At 49.4% G+C, this 22283-nt stretch overlaps 1 protein-coding gene and 1 pseudogene across 1 annotated transcript; one reads left to right on the forward strand and one right to left on the reverse strand.

The window, feature by feature from the left end:
• Nucleotides 1–1459: 1459 nt before the first annotated feature.
• LOC116829188 (killer cell lectin-like receptor subfamily F member 1) lies at nucleotides 1460–8975 on the forward strand. Its single transcript, XM_032787884.2, has 6 exons — nucleotides 1460–1544; nucleotides 4915–5013; nucleotides 5429–5578; nucleotides 7004–7158; nucleotides 8318–8430; nucleotides 8849–8975. The coding sequence occupies exons 1-6, from the start codon at nucleotides 1460–1462 to the stop codon at nucleotides 8973–8975; spliced, it is 729 nt and encodes a 242-aa protein (XP_032643775.1).
• Nucleotides 8976–13408: 4433 nt separating this feature from the next.
• LOC116829222 (C-type lectin domain family 2 member D-like) lies at nucleotides 13409–19838 on the reverse strand (annotated as a pseudogene).
• Between the last annotated feature and the right edge of the window lie 2445 nt (nucleotides 19839–22283).

Consider the following 22283-nt stretch of genomic DNA (forward strand, 5'->3'; position numbering starts at 1 on the left):
TCCCTATGTTAGGCACCCAAATGCCACCAACCTTCTTAGTGAAAACCAAAACAAAGAAATTGTTAAGCGCCTCTGCCATTTCCACATTTTCTGTTATTGTTTTTCCCTCTTCATTGAGGGGTAAAGGACATCAGCAGTAAGTGACTTCAGTGGGGTCCCAAAGGAGGTAGCATTGAGGAGTATGGTCCAGAGGAGGGCATATAGGGGTCTGAGACAAGCAATGCAAGCTGTTAGGGGCATTGGCTCTTTAGCCCCAACCTCCTCTCCCTCACCTGAACCCCCATCCCTCTCCTACCACTCATCCCCATTTATCCTCCTCCCATTAACCCCCTCTTCCCTTGTCTCAGCCCCAGACCCCTCTCCCCCTCCTCCCAGCAAGCATTTGCATATATAATTTATTTTCTTTTCAAAACTAGTTCCAGCAACTTCTGAATGATTTGCCATACTCAGGTTACATTTCCCAAAAGAACAAAACCCCATTGACAGAGGCAGATTTTAGCAACACAGCTACAGACATTTTTCAGATTTCTGGCCTCAGTTTAATTCAGCCTGACCCCAGCTAGGTATTGGTCACCTTCACTGATCACTGCAGAGCCCCCGAATGCAACCAGCTGCAGTGAGAGCTGGTAGGTTAGAAAACCCTCTCACCTACTGTCCCGCATGTGCAGTGTATGAGCATTAGGCATGTAGCTATCTACAGAGCTAAACTCCTTCTGCAATAACACTGTTTGCAACCCTGCTCCACCAGAGAGTCAGTAGGTGCCATGCACTAGCTGGGGTAGATGTGCCATGATTCAGACCACACGGGCCACAATCAGAGCCATGGTTTGATCCCTAGATCTGCACAAAAAATGTTGATAGAATTGGTCATCCTTAAGAAAATCTGTTATTTTGTGGGGGCTGCATCTCAGGAACCCCTGGATCAAATGACCTCAAATTTGGATGACTAGCCATGCCCTGCTGCAGCCCCATGAGGCACACCACATTTCAAAGCAATTCAGATATCCATGTGGACTTCAGAGCACTTTGAACAGTCAACCTTTAAACAGAAAGCTATTGTAGAACTTTGCTATAGCAGAGCTAGTGCTCTGCTGTAATTTCCTTTGTCACAACCAATGGCTTGATCCAGAAAACACTTACTACTATGTACAGGGTTTTCTACTCTGTGTAGCACCACTGACTTCAGACCCTACCCATGAAATTAAAGCTAACTTTTCTGGGACTCGGCAGAAGTTGCAGGAGAGATACTGGCAGGGTCTAGTGATGGGGGAGGCGGAGGAATTGGGTGTCACTTGTGTTCAGAGTCTGAACTTCCTGTGGTTTCTCATGAGGAGGGTCAGTGCTGCTTCTGGAGGTGTGAGCCCTGAGACGCAGAGTGTGAGGGTTAGTTGGTAGCTGGATCTTCTCCCTCCTCTGAGTATGTGCTGAAAAGAATTCAAACCCAAGACAAGCCTGGCCAATGGAGGACAAAGAGGGGTACGTGGCATTAAACCTTCATCCAAAGATGAAAACATCAGACTGGTCATGTCAACCTGGGACCCAAGGTAAGTGACTTACTATCTCCCTGTGGTGTCCATTACTGACTGTGCCTTTACATGTTACCTGGCAGGAAGGGGACAAGGGAAAACATCTCATGCATATGGAAATTCTGGATGCACCATTGATACTCTAGTGATGGCGCAGATACCTGCAGAGGGTGGTGGATAGAGATGAGGTAGCGAGGCAGGGCCGCCCAGAGGATTCAGGGAGCCTGGGCCAAAGTGGGGGAGCTGCGGTGCTTGTACTCACCCGGCGGCGGTCTGGGTCTTCAGCGGCATTTCGGCAGCGGGGGGCCCTTCAGTTGCTCCGTGTCTTCGGCAGCACTGAAAGGTCCCCCGCCGCCGAAATGCCGCTGAAGACCCAGACCACCACCAGGTCAGGCTCAAAGGGCCCCTGCAGGGCCCAGGGCCTGGGGCAAATTGCCTCACTTCCCCCCCCCCCCCCGCCCAGACAGCCCTGTAGGAGGATGACTATGCTTTTTATGTAGCCTGTTGTAAAACAGGCAAATACTTAGATGAGTTGATCTGTACCCCCTTGAAGACCTCGCATTCCACCTATGGGTATGTACACCCCTGGTTTGAGAACCACTGCAGTAAAGGACAAGGCCATACTTACGCTGATCGGAGGCTGGGGCAGGGTAAAAGCAACACAAAACTAAGGTCTGAAAAAGGGCGTCAAAGGAGTTTAAATAAAAATAGGCAGATGGTCAAAAAATAAAACCTGTAACATGTGTATTTTACAAAATGTGAGAAAGTGTGAAAGCAACAAGCGGTTATTTGAATGGATCTCTGACAGAAGACTGACACAGTAGGTGGCAGAATTCCGCAAATCAATGGAATACTATAACCAGGGCCGGTGCAACATTAGCGCACTAGTGGTCTTGCGTAGGCGCTGAATTTGGGGGCACAAAAAAGCACCCCCAAATTATTTATTTTAAAGGGGAGAAGCCACTGCTGCTAGGACAGAGAGGGAGTCTGAAGCTGCTGGCAGGAGCGGGCAGCAGGGTGTCCCCTGGGTCAGGGTCGCCACCGCGGCAGCTGCAGCCGCAGGAGCCCTGGGTTCCAGCGCGCCTCCAGGGCAAGCCAGCAGCCCAAGGGGTCCCTGGCCCAGCGAAACCCCAGGCCTGCCGGCTGCCGCGGAAGGCGCTCTGACCTGGGTCAGGGCGCCCGCGCCGGCAGGCCGGCAGCCCAGGTGTCCCCTGGCTCCAGGGCGCTGCTGAGGGGGCAGCAGGCAGCTCCGTGGAGCTTGTTTTTTTTCCGCAGTGGTGCCTTACGGGCAAGTGGCTTGCTCGCGCAGCTCCGGTGGACCTCCCGCAGGCACATCGGACCCTCCGCAGGCACCACTGTGGCAGCTCCACCGGAGCCGCGGGACCAGCGTGCGGGGCGGCGAAATTGCCGTCCACTTAGGGCGCTCAAAACCCTACCGCTGGTCCTGACTATAACACCAGATTGTAAATTATACTGGAAGGACAGATTAGATCTAGGAGTTGCATTGTGCCTGTATAATCTACCTGGCTACAAATCCCAAGTGCTAAGAATACAGATACACTAATATGCACACCACTGCGCCAGCCTCCTGACTTTCAAAGAGCTTTTGACAAAGTCACTCATCAGAAGTTTCTAAGGAAAATAAGGACTTGTCTACATGGGTAAAGTGACCAGGATATTGACTTCAAAAGTATAAAATAATTACTCCTGTTTAAAAGTGCACTCATTATTCTGGAACAAAGTGATTTTTAATTGGAATAGAGTGTCCACCTGGAGAGCTATTCAAGAAGAGCCATTTGGACAACTTCCCTGTGTAGAAAAGCCTTAAGTATTCATGGGGTGACTGGTAAAGTACTAGATTGGAACAGAAACTGCCTCAGAGACAGGAAATAAATAGTAGGACTTATCGGTCAGTTTCATCATGACAAAATGTTAGCAGTGGCCAGTGGGCTGCACAAGGTTCTGCACTGGAGCTGGTGTTTAATATATTCATGATCTGGAAAGGGGGAGGGTCAAGAGGTTGCAAAGCTGGGGGATGTCACTAGTTTAGTTAGGTCTGTCAGGATCAGAGAAAACAGGGACTTCAGAGAGACCACCACGCATCACTGGGTGAAAGAGCTTAACACTCCAGAAGATGAAACTCTGATATTGACAAAAGCAAAGTAATGCATGGCAGAAACACTGCCATGAGGAGATCTGAGCATCTCCTGCACCTCACGGAGTTCTAGATTTACTATATTAGCTCAGGAGAAAGATCTGTGCTCAAAACTACGGACTTGAACTACTTCTCCTCTCCCTCATGAGTTCTGTAATATAAAGGACTTTGGAGCCTGTCTCCCATCCAGAATTAGGTCCCCTGGGTTCTATTCTCCTACAGCAGCATCTCCGCCAATCTACACAATCAGACACAAATTAATGCCTCATTGTTACATCCTGGAAATAAACTCTCTGTGGTGCAATACAAAAAGATCCCAGGAGTGGAACCCAATATCCATAGGACCAGGAGGACACAGGCTGGGGTAGCTGAGGTTTAAGGGCCCAATCCTGCATTGGCTGTGATGGCAGCTGGGTATCAGGAAGCACAGAGTGGGCTCCAAGCTTGTTTAAAGCTTTCAGACAAAGCTTGGAACTAGTGGGGGTGGCAGAATCTTGCAGCACCTCACACCAGAGCCAACATCGTGCTTTCAGCCTGGGCAGACATATTCATGATAGCTCTGATCGAGCTTGTGGACTAAAGCCAGGCCACTAAGATTCTCCCCTTCCAGGGAATTCAAAGTCTTTCTAGACCTACAGTCTGGCTGGTATCTCCTATCCCTTTCTCCTTCCTAGCAGCTGGTAGGGGAAGCCAGGCCCATCCTCTACACTGTGTTCCAGCCCAGAGACCCTAAAACAAGCAGTCAAGGTCTCCGTACCATCTTACCCCTTGCTGGTGTTTCCCTGGGCTTCTTCCTACACAGCTGGCTCCCCACACCCCCTGTGTTGCCAGCCTCCAACTTCCTCTATCCAAGGTGCAACTGCAGCATACTTCCCTGAAGCCTTTCACAGCAACAGCCCTTCTCTTTATAGCAGCTGCCTGGCTTTATACAGGCCGCACCTGTTCCTGCACAGGTGAGCTTGCTCCTCTAATCAGGACTTTCCTCTCAGCTCTCAGTGTGCCAGGTGAATTGGCCCATCTGGCCTCCATTAACCCTTTCCACTCCTGTGTGGGTTGGATACCCCATCACAATACCCTACAAGTGACAGGTTTAAAACTATTCCTGGTGTTATGTGAGGAGAAATTTAAACTGCCATTGGAGGGTGCTGCACAGGCTTCATTAGACAGCAGGTGTCCATTATTATTTTTTGCACTATGTGCTGAAGACGTTTCACCAAACGCTAACTCTTACAGATCATCCTCATTGTCCCCACTGGCATCGGCTCGCTCTGGGGCTGGGAGCAGCTGGGATCCTCATCCTGGCAGTCGCTGTAAGAGTGATGGGTGTCTGGAGTAAGTAGTTCAAAATTAATTTGTACAAAATGCTGCACCCTGAAATTTCCCCTTCCCACTGATTTCCATGGTGATTCCACTTCTGATTCCAACACACTTGTGAATAATGTCCTGGACACCTCATTATCACCACAAAGGGAATCATATCACATGACCAAGGTGGTGTTAGAGCTTGGTACATAAACCCCAGGGGATCCAGCTCTCACAACTTCGCTGTACAGTGTGCGGGGGGAAAGCGGAAGGCACCTTACACTGTGTAATGAACAAAATTTTCTCTCTCTCTTGTCCTGTCTTGTGCTATCTCTCTGGCCCGGTTCTGAATTTGATAGCTACAGTATGTAACGGTTATTACACACACCCTCATTCTCAGTTTGCTGATCCCTAAGTAATAGTTGCCACTCATGCTCTTCTGAAGTTTCTCAGCTCAAAGGACATCTGAATATACTGGAGAACAACAATACCGTGGAGAGAATCATCCATCAATCCAACTGCCACACTGGCCTGAAAGATTTCCATTTCCGCTTGAAACAATTTGTGTGTGAATCATCTCACAGCAACTCAGCAGGTAACCTCAGCTCCTTCTCTCTCAGCAGCTTCCTGTATTGTGGTGCCATCTAGTACTCAGCTAGGGTAACCCAGTGCAGGACACAAACCACTTCAATAACTTCTTACAGGGCAGCTGGTAGCAACTCCTATGTTTAGGGTCCCTAACGCTTCCATTGTAAAAGGGTCCTGTGGTATCTTTGAGGAGCTCTCACACTTCCCTTGTTCGAAGCAGCCTTTGAAATAGGGGGTGAGGGGAGCCCTCAGGCTGGAGAAACAAGTTTTCTTTGGCCCATGAAATGTCATCCAGGTTTTGCTGAGATGGGAACTTTGGAAGAGCCACCATTTGCCTGATTGCTTGTGATCCTCAGGAAAACTCAGTAGTGCGACAAAATAACAGTCAAAGTGCTGGGTTCACTTGCCACAGCAGCACACCCTGCACTAGGAGCTGCCTGAGCAGATGGAGATGGAGATGAGGAGGAGGTGAGAACCAGGCCAGACTCCCCTTCATCCAGCACATGGCCACAGAATTTCCTCCTGGGGAGAGAGAGCTGGCTGTGGTCCCATTGACCACCGAGGCCTATTCCCTGCCTCCTCCCCTCAGGCTAGCAGACTTCCTTTTACCAGCTAGCACTGAGTGATAGCAGTGTGGTTTGGTACTGAAAAAGATCCAGGGTCCAAACCCTGCTGCTGATTCAGGATGGGGCAGTTCTTCCAGTTGCAGTTAATAGAATTGTTGCATACGTTTTTAAAAAACTAGGACATTAAACACAATAGTGCACTAACAGAACAGGAAGGTTACAAAGCCAAGCTCCTGAAAGTTAGGAAATGCCAGATTTACAGTTACTCGCACAACCTTAATTCAGCCCCCATTTCTGTTTGCATTATGATATGCTCTTTATTGCATGATTATCTAGTATTTTTTCCTCAGGGCTGATGCCTCATTCAGTGCACAGGCCTATTTGGTTCCATGTCCATGATGGCTCCCGGAGCATTCAATGTACTGGATGACCTCACACACAGGCTGAATTACAGCTGCATGGGCAAGCCATGAATGTGGCATTTCCAATTTTGACTTTGTAACCACAATAAAGTTCTTTTAACTCTTTTATATGTAGCATTATCTACCCCACCTGGCATACAGCCATCTCTAAGGGGCTGTTAACCAGTGCACAGGAACAATACATTAAAGGGGAGGAAGTGAAGGAGGATTCCAGTTGAGCCTGACCTGCGTTAGCCGGTGCTATTTCAGGACTGAGGTACTCACAGCCTCACCAATACCCCTCCCTCCTGGCCTGCAGCACCTGCAGCGAGTGGAATGTTGGACCCGTCCTCAAACAAAGCCAAGTCATAGCTCCACTGGAAATGATGAGCTTGAAGGCCTGTACATGAGTGTGATGCAGTTCAGAACCTTCAGCTCCATTACGTGTTTCCATTTTCCCTCCAGAGGGATCAGGGTGCAAGCTCTGCCCCCCAAACTGGCTGCTGCACAGGGACAAGTGTTACTGGGTGTCTAAAGAAAAAAATCCCTGGGACAAGAGCCACGATGACTGTTCAAGGAGGAGTTCTCGGCTGCTGGTGATCCGGGACCAGGATGAGATGGTAAATAAAACTTGTCCTGGGGATATGAGCATCACTAGTAACAATTAATACACAGAACTCCTGCGTTGTGTGTCTGTCAAGGTTGCTTTATATCAGGGGTGGCCAAAAAGACTCTCTGAGCCGCACACAACAATCTTCGGAAGTTCTAGAGCTGGGGTGCTCCTGCCAGGACTCTGGCTTCATCCCTGCAAGGAGGAGGGTGGGGCGGTCTCAGGGCTTCAGCCTTACAGGAGGCACCTGACAAGGCTCAGGGATTTGGCCCTATGGGAGACATCTGCTGGGGCTTTGGCCCTGCAGGGGTGGGGGGTTTCAGGCTTCAACCCCACAGGAGGCACCTGCCCAAGCTCAAGGCTGCAGCCCTGGTCCTGCTGAAGCCCTGAGCCCCAGGAGGCACACCCTGCAGGACTATAGCCCTGAGAACCGCTGCCACACCCCCCCCATACTGGGCAGGAAGCCAGAGCTGATGCATGAGGGGACACCCCCCCGGAGCTGCAGCTGTGAGGAGAGGCAGCAACAAACAGCTGGGAGCTCCTCACTGCAGTTACCAGCTGTTTAGCGTTGCCTCTTCATGCGGTGCTAATACCTGGGAGATGCAGGGTGGGGGCCCTGAGGATAAGAAGGGGGGCAGCCTGGGGGGGCGAGGCTTGACTCAAACTGTTGGGAGAGGAAACCCCCCCACCCCACCCCACAACCCTCCGCAAGCACCAGTTGCCTGTAGCAGAAGTCACTCCTAGCCCCACCACCGGGCAGAAGCCCTGAGCAACCCCCAAGTCTGGTAGGCAGAGAATGGGAGTGGGAGGGGGCTCTGGGAGCTGCACTTTCACTGTAACGAGATGCCTGTGGCTCACAAGCCATAGTTTGGCCACCCCTGCTCTATGCATACCCACACACAAGGAAGTGAAGAGTTCAGACCAGCAACAGCACATAACCTATGCCCAGCCCCCCAGCGGTGACACCTCACCGATAGCATGACCTCCCCACACCACACAGACTGTACTAAGACCTTAATTCTGCCCCAGTCAGGACAGAAACTAAACAACTGGCCCATGGGCACAGAGGGAATCTGGGGAATTGAACTCAGTTCCCAAAGTCTCTAGCTAGCACCTTAACCACTTTAACCCTCCTTCCCCATCACTTCATTCTTCCATGTCATTTACAGACTTTCATTCAAAATACTTCCAAAGACACAAACCAGATCTGGCTTGGTCTCACTGTTACATCCTCTGCGAGGAATTGGATTTGGGTGGATGGCTCCCTGTTCAGTTCAACACTGTGAGTGTTTTTATCCTCTGAGTCCATGTAAGATGTACAGCAGGGGGCACAGGGCTGCTGTTTTCCAGCATTGGTGAGAGCAGAGGCTACATATGGGCGCAAGAGATATTTAGTGCTAGGAACGACACTGCACACAGAGAAAGGAATCTAGTCCTGAGCCTCATTCGATGGCTTCTGCAGCAGTCGGACTAATCCTGAGGGCTGGGTTTTGTAAGATGGACAAGTGTCTTCAGAAATAAATCAAGGTCAGCCAGCTGCTACGAAAGGGTCATGTACTAGGAAGTGTTTTATCACTTAGGGCTCTGTAGGAACAATTCAGCAATTAAGGAAGAAATTTGAGAGGTGTCTGAATGAGGAAAAGCTGCTAAAATCTTGTTTAAAAAATTCTAAACAGGGATTTCTTTATTTTTTTTCCCAGGTTCAAGTTACTGGATCCTGCCGAAGGGAAATGCGTGATGATAAAAGCAGATGAGATTCAGTGTGAAACCTGCACTACAATCTCTAAATGGATTTGTGAAAAAGATGCTCTCTTCGTTAGCCAGTGACATTAATTACCTGTATTTTCTAAGCATGAACTATAAATGTTCTTTAGTTTCAGTCACGTGAATTATGACTAGTGAAAGTGAGCTTCAAAAGGAAAAATTAGGCTCATGCCCCGCATCCTGCCACACCTTTTATAAGGTGGATAAAGACAGCCTGATAGGCTTTTCTTGCATTTGAAATTCAGGTCCGGGCTAGGCTGGAAGATTAAAGTGAAGGGAGAACTAGTGAAATGACATCACAAATAGAGCCGGGAGAAATTTTTCCACTAAATAGTTTATTTGCCAAAAAATGCAATTTTGGCAAGAACAAAACAATTCACAAACTGGTGTTGAATTGACTGAATAGTTTCAGCCAAAATAAAATAATAATAATTAATAATATACAAAAAACAGGCTAGGTTCACAAGAGGACTAGAGGAGACAGCTGTTAACACCACCCAATAGCCAAGTGGTTACCGCACTAGATTCAAATTCCAGCTCTGGAACAATGCTAATAGATTAACCATGTACATCTAGAGATAGCTGTACTATTTTAAGACTATTTTCTGTCAGCAACAGAATCCATTCCCAGGAAAGAGTTAAACATACATTTAAACAGATATGAGTAAGGCAACTATATTGCAGAGGAAGGTTACACAGTTCAGACACCTTCAAGAGCTGCAGAGAAGGCACATCACTCAGGCAGCAACAATCTGCTCTCTTAAATTTGGCATAATAAGCATTTGTTTAATTAGCAGCCTGGACATTCCAGTGCTGCACATTGTTGCACTGTAGTTTCTTTATAAAATAAGAAAATATTTTACATTAAAATGTGCCTTAAAGAAATCTATCCCTGAAGTGCAGCCTGAAGGTGTGAAAATTGGCAGTTAGTGAACAGGGGCACCACAAAAGTTGGGCAGGGAGGGGAAAGAGGAGTCTCCTGGAGAGGGAGGCAAGCGTGTCAAGCTGGTTCTAGGCCCATGCCACATTTTCACAAGGAGGCTCCCAGGCACAAATTCAGAGGCTGGGTTTGCATGAAGATACCCACACTCTGTATCTCCCAGGGCAGCACAGCTGCATTGCTGGCTGTAAACAACAAAGATGAACAGAGCCTGGAAGTGCCAACACCATATGGAACCCGACAACCAAGGCCAAAGCCAACCTATGGCACCCAACAGGCTGCAGGGAGGCAGAGGCTGTCTGCAGAAAGGTTACCCTAATTTGTCACAGTTTGTGGACACAATAAGGCGCCATGAGAACCATGTCCCAGTCTGAAGGGTGCAAACCTCAGAAGTGCAAGAAATCATTAAAGGCACCAGAGATCAACTGGAGCCAATGGGATGAATTGATCAAGCGGCAAATTTTCAGACTGGTACTGAGGAGACAAACCCCAGCAACAACAGAGTCTGAGAATCTGGGATATTGCAACCTCCAGCCCTGCAATCTGTTTGGGGACCATTGTGCTAAAATGTCTGACTGGCATCTCTCTGCTTGTGGCCTACTCCATGGGCGAGGGTGACTACAGCTCCTCGGGAACTACACACAGTACAGGTTGATTAAGGTGAGTCACTAAACTCCAAAGAGGTACTACCCTGTGCTCCGTAGTCACACTCTACACCCTATTGTAATCATCTTTATAAAAATACACCTTGTAAGGCATCATTTGAAAACTAATAACTTGCTGGTCAATAATATCATGGTGAAATGGCTGTAGCAACATTATATGTAAAGTTATAAATTCCCCCAAATGATGTTGGCACATGTTCAAATGTATGGGGCCTCAATTAGGCAGCATTGGTCAAACAGGTCTGAAACAAAGGACTGTTTTCCCCTCAGTTTGCATATAAGTTGTAAGACAGCCAGAGGAAGAAGACAGGAGATAAGGAAAATCTGCATTTCAGGAAACACAGATGAGAAGAAACAGCACAGAACTTTTCATCACCAGCCATGTTGCCTTCTTTACTGTAATTAAACTTTGCTTTGAGAGGTGCGTTTCAGGAAACTGCATCTCAAAGGGGGACTGGACTATAAAAGTGAGGGGCAAAAACAGCCCACATGCCCTCTTCCTCTTCGCTTGACTACAAAAGAAAAAGCCATTGGACTTTGGGAGCAGATGCTGGCCTGAAAGTTTGGTCAGCCATGTTACTGAGAACCTGTGGTGAGAAATGTCATCTTTAGCAAAGTCTAGTTTAAGTTTAGAAAGTGTTTTATCTTTATTGTTCACTCAACCATTCCTGACTTTTATCAGCTGAGAAAGGGCCATGTGGTAGCTTGTAACATGCTGAGCACTGTGCTCAGAGCAGAAGCAAGGTGCTGGCTTTTAGACAGGCTGGCTGGCTGGCGATACCCAACATATAGAAGGGAGCTGTGCAGCTTTAAGTGGCCCAATCAGGGACCGCAATGGGGTCTCTGCCCGGAGATGGGGAGGCTGGAGTCCTGACCTAATGGAGGTAGCTAGAGATGCAGTTATCCCAAAACTGTGACAGGCTCCCTGAGAGAGAGGTCACAGGCCCCAGCATTAGGATAACTGACAACTTTGACTGGAGAAAATCCTGGAGGCAAAGTAAGAAACAAGTGTGACGCTCTGTATGGTTGGGGGAACATCCTACATCCCCACATTCATCCTTATAAAATGATGGTGTGGTAACCAATGCACTGTTTGTCATGGTGGGTGTCTTTGGAAGGCTCATAATGCACTGAGCATGGTTATGGTGATGTTACAGTAAGGGTACAGGTTATAATTTCATGTATACAGGTATGAGGCTGAAAAACGTGTCTTCATGGCTTAAAACAAGCCCATGCAAAAACTCTCCAAGAGCAGAGAGGCAGTTCACACCTGCTCAGGGCATGGATGGGACAGCCCAGCCTTACAGGACCAAAGGACACTGGCTTAGGCAGCAACAAAAGAATCTGTTAGACCCTCGGTTGTCACCCCCCTTCCTCTGGTCAGTTTGGGACTGCGATGAGGTAATGCTCACCTGACTCTGAAGGGGCGGGGCGGGAGCAAAGCCATGGGGGAAGAAAAGATATGATAAAAGGGAGAGACATTTTGCCATGCTCACTCTCTTCCACCTATATCTACAGCCACCACCGCTGATCAAAGGGGAGAGCCTGACTTAAAAGTAACCAGCCAGCCTGTGACGAGAAGCATCTAAGTTTTAAGGACATTGAAAGGGTTAAGATCAGCTTAGAAAGCTTTTTGCTTTTATTTCATTTGACCAAATCTGATTTGTTGTGCTTTGACTTCTAATCACTTAAAATCTATCTTTAAAACTAATAAATCTGTTTGACCTGAAGCAGTGAGTTTGGTTTGAAGTGTGTCAGGGCTCCCCTTGGGATAACAAACCTGATACATATCAATTTCTTTGTTAAGCTAACGAACTTATATAAGCTTGCAGCATCCAGCAGGCATAACTGGCCACTGCAAGGTGGAGGTTCCTAGGATTGTGTCTGGGAATGGAGATATTGGCTTGTGTCATTCACTTGTAAGTAGCTTGGTGCAGCTGACATGCCAGAGGCTGTGCGTGAACAGCCCAGGACAGGGAGCTCTCACAGCAGAGCGTGGTAAGGCTGGTTCCCTGAGTCAAGGATTGCAGTGGCCTAGCAGATCACAAGTACAGACAACACCAGAGGGGAACATCACAACAAGTAAATGGGCTGCACCATATAGGGCTGTTATAGTATTCTCTCTCAAATCTGAACCTTAGAGTCCAGAAAACAAGATACTAGCATGAATTCTCTAAGCTTAATTACCAGCTTAGATCCTTTAGTGCTGCCACCAACCAGAAATTCCAGTGTCTGGTATACTGTCCCCCAAAAACCTTCCCTGGGGACCCCAAGACTCAGATTCCTTGAGTCTCACAACAAAGGGGAATAAACCATTTCCCTCCCTAGGTTACCCTGGAAAGCCCTTCTCCCCCACAAATTCCCTGGTGAGTACAGACTCAATCCCCTTGAGCCTTAACTAGGAAAAAAAATCAAACAGGTCTTAAAAAGCAAACTTAATAAAAAGAAAGAAAAACACAAAAATTGTCTCTGTAATATATCATCTTGATTACAGAGTCTTTTGGTTTTAACAAATGGATAAACAGCCTTATCCAGGAAAAATACAATTTAAAGTATTTCCAGCAAACTACACATTTGCACATAAAGAAAAAACAAATAAAGAGACTATAACTGCCTTTTTACTTACTAACTATTCTGAATAGATAAGAGACTGTAGCAGGGAGATTGCAGAAACCTGGTTTCACCTCTAGTCCTGTCCAGGACCCAGAGAGAACAAAGCCAAACCCAAAAACCATAAACAAAGGCTTCCCTCCCTTGAGATTTGAAAGTATCTTGTTTCCTGATTGGTCCTCTGGTCAGGTGTTGTTTGTTAACCCTTTCCAGGTGAAAGAGACATTAACCCTTAGTTATCAGTTTATGACAAGGGCCATGAAGGGGACCAGAACCAGGCTTTACCATGTCTGATCTCCCATCCCTCTGAGTTCATGAGACCCCTCACACACTACACGCTCTTCTTCCTTCATACGGGTACCCGATTTACTGCAGATCCATTTTCTTGATGTGCTGCAGCTAGAGCTGATGACTGAGTTCTTCATCCAGGTACGCACAATCTGCTTCTCCTTGTATTTGAAACCTGTAACCCAGAGACAATTGGAGCTAGAGTCAGTGCATGCCAGGTACAGACCAGGGGAGACACCCCAGGTCAGGGAGGGGAGTTATGCACTTACAGCCCCTTTGGATCCTCCTTTCCTGCACCAGGCCCCACTCCCAGCAAGAGGAGAAGTTAAAACAGCTAGTGGGACATTTCCATCACCTCTGACCCAACACAAAGGAAAAAGACTCACCGATGGTCAAACTTGGTCCCGTTGGCCCATTTCCAGACCTGATCCATGTCCTTCCAGAGGCCGATCCAGTGGTCCAGTTTGGCTCTGTAGGGCAGCAGGGAATCCTTACAAATGCAAGAAACACATCAGCTGTGTTAGACCCAGGCTCTGCTGCTCCTCACCTTGGGCAGCAGAGGATTTCTAGAGGCCTCTTCCAGTTATTGGGTGAAGGGATCAGATAACTATTAACCTTTCACCCTCTGTCTTCTTTTTTGGGGCTGTGGCACCTACTGGGTGAAGCAGGAATAGAGCTGCAAGGTCATTGTCTGCCCAGCAGCCCCTTCTCCGAGCACAGCAGGGCCAAGAGGGAGACAGAGCTGCAAGGGGAGGGCAGACAGACCCCCACCACCAGGGCAGGGCACTTGAGGGAAGCAGACACAGAGCAGGCCTCACCTTTAGCAGGGTTTCCCTGCCCCACACATGAGGAAACACTGGGGCTGGGCTGAGGAAGCAGTTTTTCACCCCCTCCAGGCCTCAGGTATCCCATTTGCCTGGAGCTGACTGAGCCGGCCCAGCCCTGCACAGGGGCAGTCTCCCACCTGGGCTCTGGCAGATTCAGGGTCGGGGAAGTTGGAGCCCTAAGTCCAGCCAGGATTCAGCTGCTAGAACTACAGTGACTCTGGCTGCCCAGCCTGGGAGCACCCAGGCTCCTCTCTGCCCTACAGGGGCTGAGCCCAGCCTGACTCCAGCCCTGTCAGTGGTGCCAGCGATCGCTGGGCTTGGCACAAAGCATCTAACCGGCTTCTCACCAGTTCCTGCAGACTCTCAGTCACAGCCAGGGAGGCAGCATGTGAAGAGCAGAAGTTCTGGCTGTAGGTCCAGTTCCCTTTGGACTTAGAAAAACAGTAGTATTTCCCTTGGTTCCGGGCACCAGCAGGCAACAGCGGGGCAAGGAGGAGGCTGCTTAAATTTTTCCACTAAAAAAAGAACACCAGGGTGAGAGAGCGTCCTTCTCTTGTCTCTTCGTGGAGAACAAGCAGGAACAGCAACGCAGGAACTGCCAGACTGGATCAGACTAGTGGGATAGAGGCTGATCTCTGAGAGCTGCCAGCACCAGCTGCTTCAGAGGGAGGGCAATGCACCTCCTGGTGGGCAATGGTGGGATAGCCAGCCCCAGGGAACCTTCCCCCCAAATGCAGTCAGGGTGGCTAGGCCCCAAAGCAGGAGGGTTCATAGTCCTTCTATTCGTACCCTGATTCAGAGAGAATAACCTGCCCAGAGGGGTCAGGAGGACACTTCTGTCTGTCAGTGGCTGGCTCACGGCCTGAAGCAGGAGGGTTCGTACCCCTTAGACACTGAACTCTCTCCAGGATAACTCTGCATGGTCCCATCACCCACATCAAGGGCCAGTCCTTTGATGAATCCAGCTGAGATCTGGGCCTCAGTAACATCCTGTGGCAGCAAGTTACCCAGGGCACAAGGCTGCTAGTTACATATTTAATGCAACAGGAGTCTGAGAAAGAAGTTTAAGAATGGTGCGGTAAATCAGTCTATTCCATGGAATGGCTACACCAAGCCCCGTTCATCTTTACCTGGATCCCCCACCCAGAGTTCCATTGCCCCCCAGAACACCCCCAACGAGTCCCTGTGCATCCAGCTCCCCCACACACACCCAGATCCCCATCCCCACACCGAACCCTCTCACCTCACACCTGGATCCCCTACATTAGGTCCTGCCACATTTGAATTTTGTCAGGCCGAGTCTTCTGTCCCCACCTGGCGCACCTGACACAGAGGGGCAGAGCCCCAGCCTCCAGGGTGTTTCTGGGGCAGGCCAGCCGGGCTGTTGCACTGTGTCAGGGTTGGGTGCAGCCTCACCATTCAGTCCCTGTCCTGGGGGGTATGGGACTTCAGGGATCTCCCACCTCCATGCAGCCAATGGCCTGGGCTCTCCACGGCCAGGCTAGAGACTCCACAATTATTGACAAAATTTGCAGCATTTTAAAATATTGTGCACATAATTTTTAATTTGTTGGCATAGAATTCCCTCAGGAGTACATGCAGCAGGGAGAGAGTCACACAAAACCACTTTTAAGCCCCTCTCTGAAATCTAACCCCTTTGCTGCAAAGAAAGTTACCTACAAGTAATCACGAGAAACGTTTAAAGTTCCTGAGTTGGGGGAAGGGCTTTGACTCAGATCTGTGCAGTTACAGATGGTGTGAGCACATCTATGGAGCTGGGCAGCTCAGTCCAGGAGGCAGTGCAGGGTGAATACTGAGCGGGTCATTTCAGTTACTGATTTTGTGGGAGCAGGTACAATAGACAGAGGCAAAAGCAGAGAGTCTGCCAGACCTGCTGGGCTCCGCCAACGCTGCCTTGAAGACGAGGGGTCCTCAGATCCATTCAGTTCTGACAGCCGCTCTGAGCGGGTTTCCGTCCTCACCCATCTCGTGTATCAAAGCATCAGATCCCCTAGAATCTGCAGCATGACCCCAGAGCTCACTACACTGGAGGGGAACATGGGAGCAGTGAGCGCCCCTTCTAATAACCCCGGCAAGCAGCACTCGAATCCTCCTGCACCCCACCGATCTCCTGCAGCAATGTGTGGAGCTGCACATTACAGAAAGGCTCACGCTGAAGGGAACTATCCTGTAATTGCACACACCGTCTCTGGGGAGCCTTCCCTTTGGAGATTGCTGACCTATGGGGTTAAATTCTCAACTGCAGGCATCGTGCCTTCCCCTCACAGCAATATAGCTCATCGCAGAGATGCTGTAGCCCGTCAGCCCTGCTGTGGGACAGCCAGGGGGAGGGAGGCAGGATGGGCAGGCCAGTAACTTCAGATCACCAAGCTGACAAGTTACCCTGCTCGGTGAGGGGTAATTCACAGGGGATCCGTGTCTGTCTATCAATGCAAACATGGGTGAAGGGAGAGTCCCTGGGTACAAAAGGGAGCAACAGAGGGGGCTGGAGGCCAGAAAAGAGCGATTGTCTCATGTTCGGAGCCATGGATGACAGGGACTCAGGAAATCCGGAAACAATTCCCAGCTGTGCCAGACTCCCTGCCCGACCCCGGGCAAATCACTTCGGCTCAGATCCACAAAAGGACTTCAGTGTTTGACATCCAGCCTTGCAACGCTGAACTTTTCTTAGCCTAGGAAATCACTGGAACAACAATGGGACCCACAGGGCCTCAGCTGGGTGCCCGGGCGCCCCATGCAGTGAATGGGGAGGGAGCGGTGCCTAAGAACGGGATCCACAAGAGCTAGGGTGCTAGCCAGGGGCTGCCCAAGCCAGCCAATAGGAGACAGTGACAAGGTCTGTGCCCTACTCCCCACCCCTCTCAGAGCTCAGCACTTCAGCCCTGACTGCCGGGAGGGGCCCGGGCCCATTAACAACCTGCAGTGGGAACCCCCCACCCTGGAGTCAGGTACCTGAGTCACTTCTTGTGAAAGTGGATGCAGCAAGTGCCTAAATCCACTGCAAATGGCTGGGGGAGAAGATGACTTCCCAGATACCCTAACCAGTGAGTTAAAGGTTTCTAACCCTGGATGTAGGAGACCCTGCTTCAGTCCCTATCTCCCTGGTGCGCAGGGCACTGGGTTCCCACCTCTCAGGTGGATGCCCTAATCATGAGATTACAGAGGGATTCTAATTCTCTGTCCCTGACTCACCTCAGAAAGAGGCGGGACCTGAACCGGGGTCTCTCACATCCCAGGGGAGTGCCCTAACCACAGGGTTAAAGGGGGGTCTCCTTGTCCCCCACCTGTTTCAGAGAGGCCGGCAGCCTAAGCACGCCTGCCAGACCCCACCCCATGGGTACAACAGGCCTCTGGGTGCCGAGAGCCAAGCAGTAGCACATGCCCAGAGGCAGAACATGAAGCACTGAGGTAACATCTACAGCAAAAGTGTCATCTCCAACTGAGCTCAGGGGCCCCCAGGCTCAGCGGCAGCTGGACAGCGATTTGGTGGATCACAGGGTGCCTGAAACGGTAACTTCAACCCTTTAGTGCCCTTTGTGGAACTGGGCTCCGATGCCTTGGCTCCCCTGCCACAAAACAAGGACAATGACACATCCCTGCCTCACAGGGGCTGTGAGGAGAAATCCATTAGTGTCTGATACTCTCAGCTACCACAGTGATGGGGGGAGGCATGAAAGAACCTAGAGAGAGTCCTGTCTGACCTGACTGCTAAAGCAGAGAGGCCAGGGCCTGAAGCTCTCTGAGCCACGAAGGGAAAAACTCCCCCACAGTCAGATACTGAATCGTCAGTGGGTGGGACCATGGGAACTTACCTCCCAAAGCTGCTGCTAAAGCAATGATGATCACCACCAAGACCCCGACTACAGCAATGAATGCAGCTCGGCTTTTAGATACAGCAGCTTTCCTGAAGTTCCTGTTAGCTGGATCACCTGGAAGATAAAAACCTGCTAATGTTCCTGGAGCTACGGAGACCAGAACTGTTTGCCATCAGGCTCTGATCTGACACATACCAGATATTTTAGTCTTAAATGGTTCTGTCCCAGCTCTGGACACAAATATTAACCTGAATTCCCATCCAGACTGCGAAGGAGAACATCACCACCCAAACCACCACTGTGTGGTTAATTAGCTCAATTAATCCCCAGAAAGGACCCTGCAGGTATCAGAGGGTGGAGGATGATCAAGGGCCTGGAGAATCGATGACAAGAGTCTGAAAAGCCTGGGATTGTTCGCCATGGAGAGGAGGTGACTGAGAGGGGACAGGATAAACAGTCTATGCAATAACAGATGGGACAGAAGGCGGACTGGGAGCTCCTGTTGGTAAAGGTGTGGGCAGTCCCTGCACACCCCCTTGTGGCCTGGTGTGGCACTGTGGGTGCACGCCTCCTTAATTTCCCTTGATTGACAGCAGTACATTTGCTTTAACAGCCCAAGGCAAGGAGCACCCAACACTAATTAACAAAACAGCACATCCCCTTTTAATAAGGCTTCAGGACAGGATGAATTTCAATGAACAGTTCATATGGTCCTCACCTCAGGACCCTAGGTCAGGGATCCAAAGTTAACATCCATCAAACCAAGTCTCAGGCTGAATAGGCTGGTCTCCTAGAGCCTGCAAGAAACCAACACCTGCTGCAGCCTACCTGGCTTCTACTCCCCTCTCTCCTTCAGCTCCCTCTTCAAATAGCCCAGGCCTATGGTGGGGCAGGGCCTGTGCCAGATGTAGCCTCTTGATTACACCTGTGCCAGATGAAGCCTCTTGCCTGTCTCTTAAAGGGATAGTTATCCCCTTCCTATTGTTCTCATCTCATAACACAAGAACAAGGGGATATTCAATGAGATTAAAAAGATGGGAAAGGAACTATTTTTTCCAGCCAATGTATAATTTGACTGTGCAACTCATTGCCACAGGAAATTGGTAAAAATAATTTTAAAAAGTTAAAAAGAGGATAGAGCATTTATATGGTTAACATGAATATCCAGAGGTGTCATAATTAACAACCAAAGCTTGAAAGGAAATTAGGAAGAGCTTCCTCCATCCCAGGAAGAGTAAATCCAGGAACCCCCCAGTAGAGTTCAGTCTTAGCAAATCCTCTTCCCTAGTGCCCAGAGCCACATCTGAGGGCATGATCAATTTACTGGCACAACACAAATGAATGTGCTGTGGCCACAGGCAGCTACACCTGCTCCTTGCCATGCACTGAGGCAGGGCTCTGCATGTGTTACAAGTGTAAACACCTCAGCTCACACACTGGAAGGACAAACAGACAGAAGGCAAGAGCAGTGACAGGAGCGACCCAGGGAGATGTGAGCCAAATGTTTTCAAGGGGGTAGAACATGTGCAATCCTAAAAACCATATGTGCAACTGCCACACAAGAGAGCATGTGCAGCACAAGCTGAGTGCACTGGAGCAATCCAGCCTCTGCTGCAGGGGGCAGGGGAAGAGAGGCAGCATCTCTCTCCAGCCTGTTCCTAGGCAAGGAAGTTCCAGTTACCTGGTTCTCCTCCACTTTTCAAGTCTACGGAGCTGTTAAGAGGCTGTCCAGAGGGATCTGCGTCTGCTCCCTCCTGCATCTCTCCTCTCAGTGAGGCAGCAGTGGGTGCTGGACTCTGATCAACTTGGAGCCAGTTGCAAGAAATGGCTCCGCACAGCCATAGCAGAGTCAATTCCAGTCAGTGCAGTGTCCCTGGCTTTGGCTCCTCTCCCAGCCGACCTAGAACGTGAACTGACACAGTCGGGACAGCATAAGGGTCAGTGGGTTTGTTTGTGGTGTCCCATCCTCCGTTCATCAGAACAAAAGCCCAGAGTATGAATAGTGCAGTAACCAACCCCTTCTCTGTCATCAGACCCCTTACTGAAGATTCCTCATTTCCTCTCATTCCTCAATTGGGAGTTCAGCAGGAGAGGGACACACGGACACTGGGTGTGGTGTGAAGGCAGGGATGTGCACACACCTTTTCTATCTGGAGTGTCTTGGGAACACAATGCAGAACTGCACTGGCCTTGACAACTCTGGGAAGTTGGGGAGGGAAGTGGGAGTTTGAAATGCAGCTTTGGGAGGGGCACAGACACAGCACCTTGGAAGGACTGTAAGGGACACAGTTTCCCCCATCCCCCCAGCAGGATAAAAATCAGTGGTTTAAAATTTTATTTTTTTTTAAATAAATAAATGTCTTAAATTTGAAATAATGACCATCTATGTTAAGGCCTAAACCTACTATAATCTATTAAAATCATTTACATTAAATGAAAAAGAATAATAGTCAAGCAGAACATGTTTGCTGATGAAGTCTTGAAGAAAGTCAGGCCACTGAACTGGTGCCAGTCACTGGTTAAGCCCGGTGACAGAGTTTGTAACAGCAGTAGCCTCTTGCCCAGGTACAGAGAGACCACTTTCTTCATTTCAGTTTATTCAAAGTTAAGAAACCGACTGGGAGTTGAAAAATCAGAAAGCTTGTTTTGCTCTTCCAAACTATGGATGAAAACTAGGTGTGAGAAGGGCAGCTCTATAGCCGTTGTTCTCAACCTGCAGCCCAATCAGCACACAGCTGCAGCTCATGTGACATCCTCAAGGCCATACGGGTAGTACTGGATGCAGCCCACAATGGTACATAGGTTGAGAACTGCTGCTCGAAAGTCGTAACAAACATGCAGCAGTAGCCACAAAGGACTCAGGCATTGCTTTCCAGCTCCTAGCTTTTAGGTGGCGAGAAAATCCAAGAAATACCATAATGATCCACAAAGCTGATTTAGGCACACAGGCTCCTATCAAATGAATGGGGAGCCAACACGTTAGGTGGGGAGCCACCTAAGCCAACCAATGGTAGATGTTGACCAGTGGGGTGTGTTCTAACCTCTGCCCCTCTCTCAGCGATAGTCACCTAGATCCACACCACAGGGAGGCTACTGACCACAAAAGCCAGAGAAAGAGGAGATGCCACATTATAACTTCTAGTGCAGTGGTTAGGTCACCACCTGGGACGTCCAGATGAGTCACACAAGGCAGCTGTGTGTATCCTCAAAAGGCTAAAACAGACACCTAGAGAACTTTTACTGTCATAAATTTAGGTGCCAAGCAGGGCCGGCTCCAGGCACCAGCTTATCAAGCAGTTACCTGGGGTGGCAACTCCGGAGCAGAGCGACACTTTCAGATATTCAGCGGCAATTCAGTGGAGGGTCTCTCACTCCCGCTCGGAGCGAAGGACCTCCCGCTGAATTGCCGCAGATCGTGACCTTTTTTGGGGGTGGGGGCTGCTTGGGGCGGCATAACCCCTGGAGCCAGCCCTGGTGCCAAGTGAGTTTAGGTGCCTATCAGGTTCAGCTGAAGTTTTGTGGATTGCAGAGGAGCCAAAACTGGGATTTAGGCATCTAAGTACTTTTGCTGATCCCATCCATTGTGACTAAAAACAATCAGTTCAATTCACTAACTACAGGTATCAGCAACTAAGATCCCTGGGTCTTGGCCAGGGCTTTACGTAATCAGTTTTAAATGCAAAGCATGTTTTGATAACCTTTTTCCCCCCTACATATCCAGCATATTTAAGGTATTTTTATTTAAAAATTTTAAATGCTGAATTTTCAAATGTAATTGAATTCTGATTTCCATCCAAATAAAGTTTGACAAAAAATCAGCCTCCCTTTAGGAAAAGTAACTCAACAGTAAAAATGTCAAACTAGATGAAAACTGTCAGTTTAAGTGGAGGTGCCTGTTTGCTGCTTTAAATCATTCTGAACAATTTATCCCTCCCACGCATATACTGACAGCTCTGAGGGGTGGGGATCTGGATGGGCGGGTGGGTCACTTCCCCCCTGCACTGACAGATCTGGAAGGGGTCCGAGGGGACAGGGGGGGGCTCTGCATAGGGCTTGGAGGGGCATCAGCCCCACCCTGCACAGACAGCTCTGGGGGTCGTGGACAGGAGAGGGCTCTGCATGGGGATGGGGGGTGGGTCACATCCCCCCTGCACTGACAGATCTGGAAGGGGCCCGAGGGGACGGGGGGGTCCTGCATGGGGATG

The sequence above is a fragment of the Chelonoidis abingdonii genome, chromosome 12 (genome assembly GCF_003597395.2).
Source record: "Chelonoidis abingdonii isolate Lonesome George chromosome 12, CheloAbing_2.0, whole genome shotgun sequence".
Taxonomy (NCBI): domain Eukaryota; kingdom Metazoa; phylum Chordata; order Testudines; family Testudinidae; genus Chelonoidis; species Chelonoidis abingdonii.

Excerpts from the sequence above, each read along its gene's own strand:
- LOC116829188 (XM_032787884.2), top strand. The coding sequence starts at position 1,460 with ATGGAGGACAAAGAGGGGTACGTGGCATTAAACCTTCATCCAAAGATG. Across the intron at positions 5,014-5,428 it reads AAGAGTGATGGGTGTCTGGA|TTTCTCAGCTCAAAGGACAT; the intron begins GTAAGTAGTTCA and ends GCTCTTCTGAAG. Across the intron at positions 5,579-7,003 it reads ATCTCACAGCAACTCAGCAG|AGGGATCAGGGTGCAAGCTC; the intron begins GTAACCTCAGCT and ends TTTTCCCTCCAG.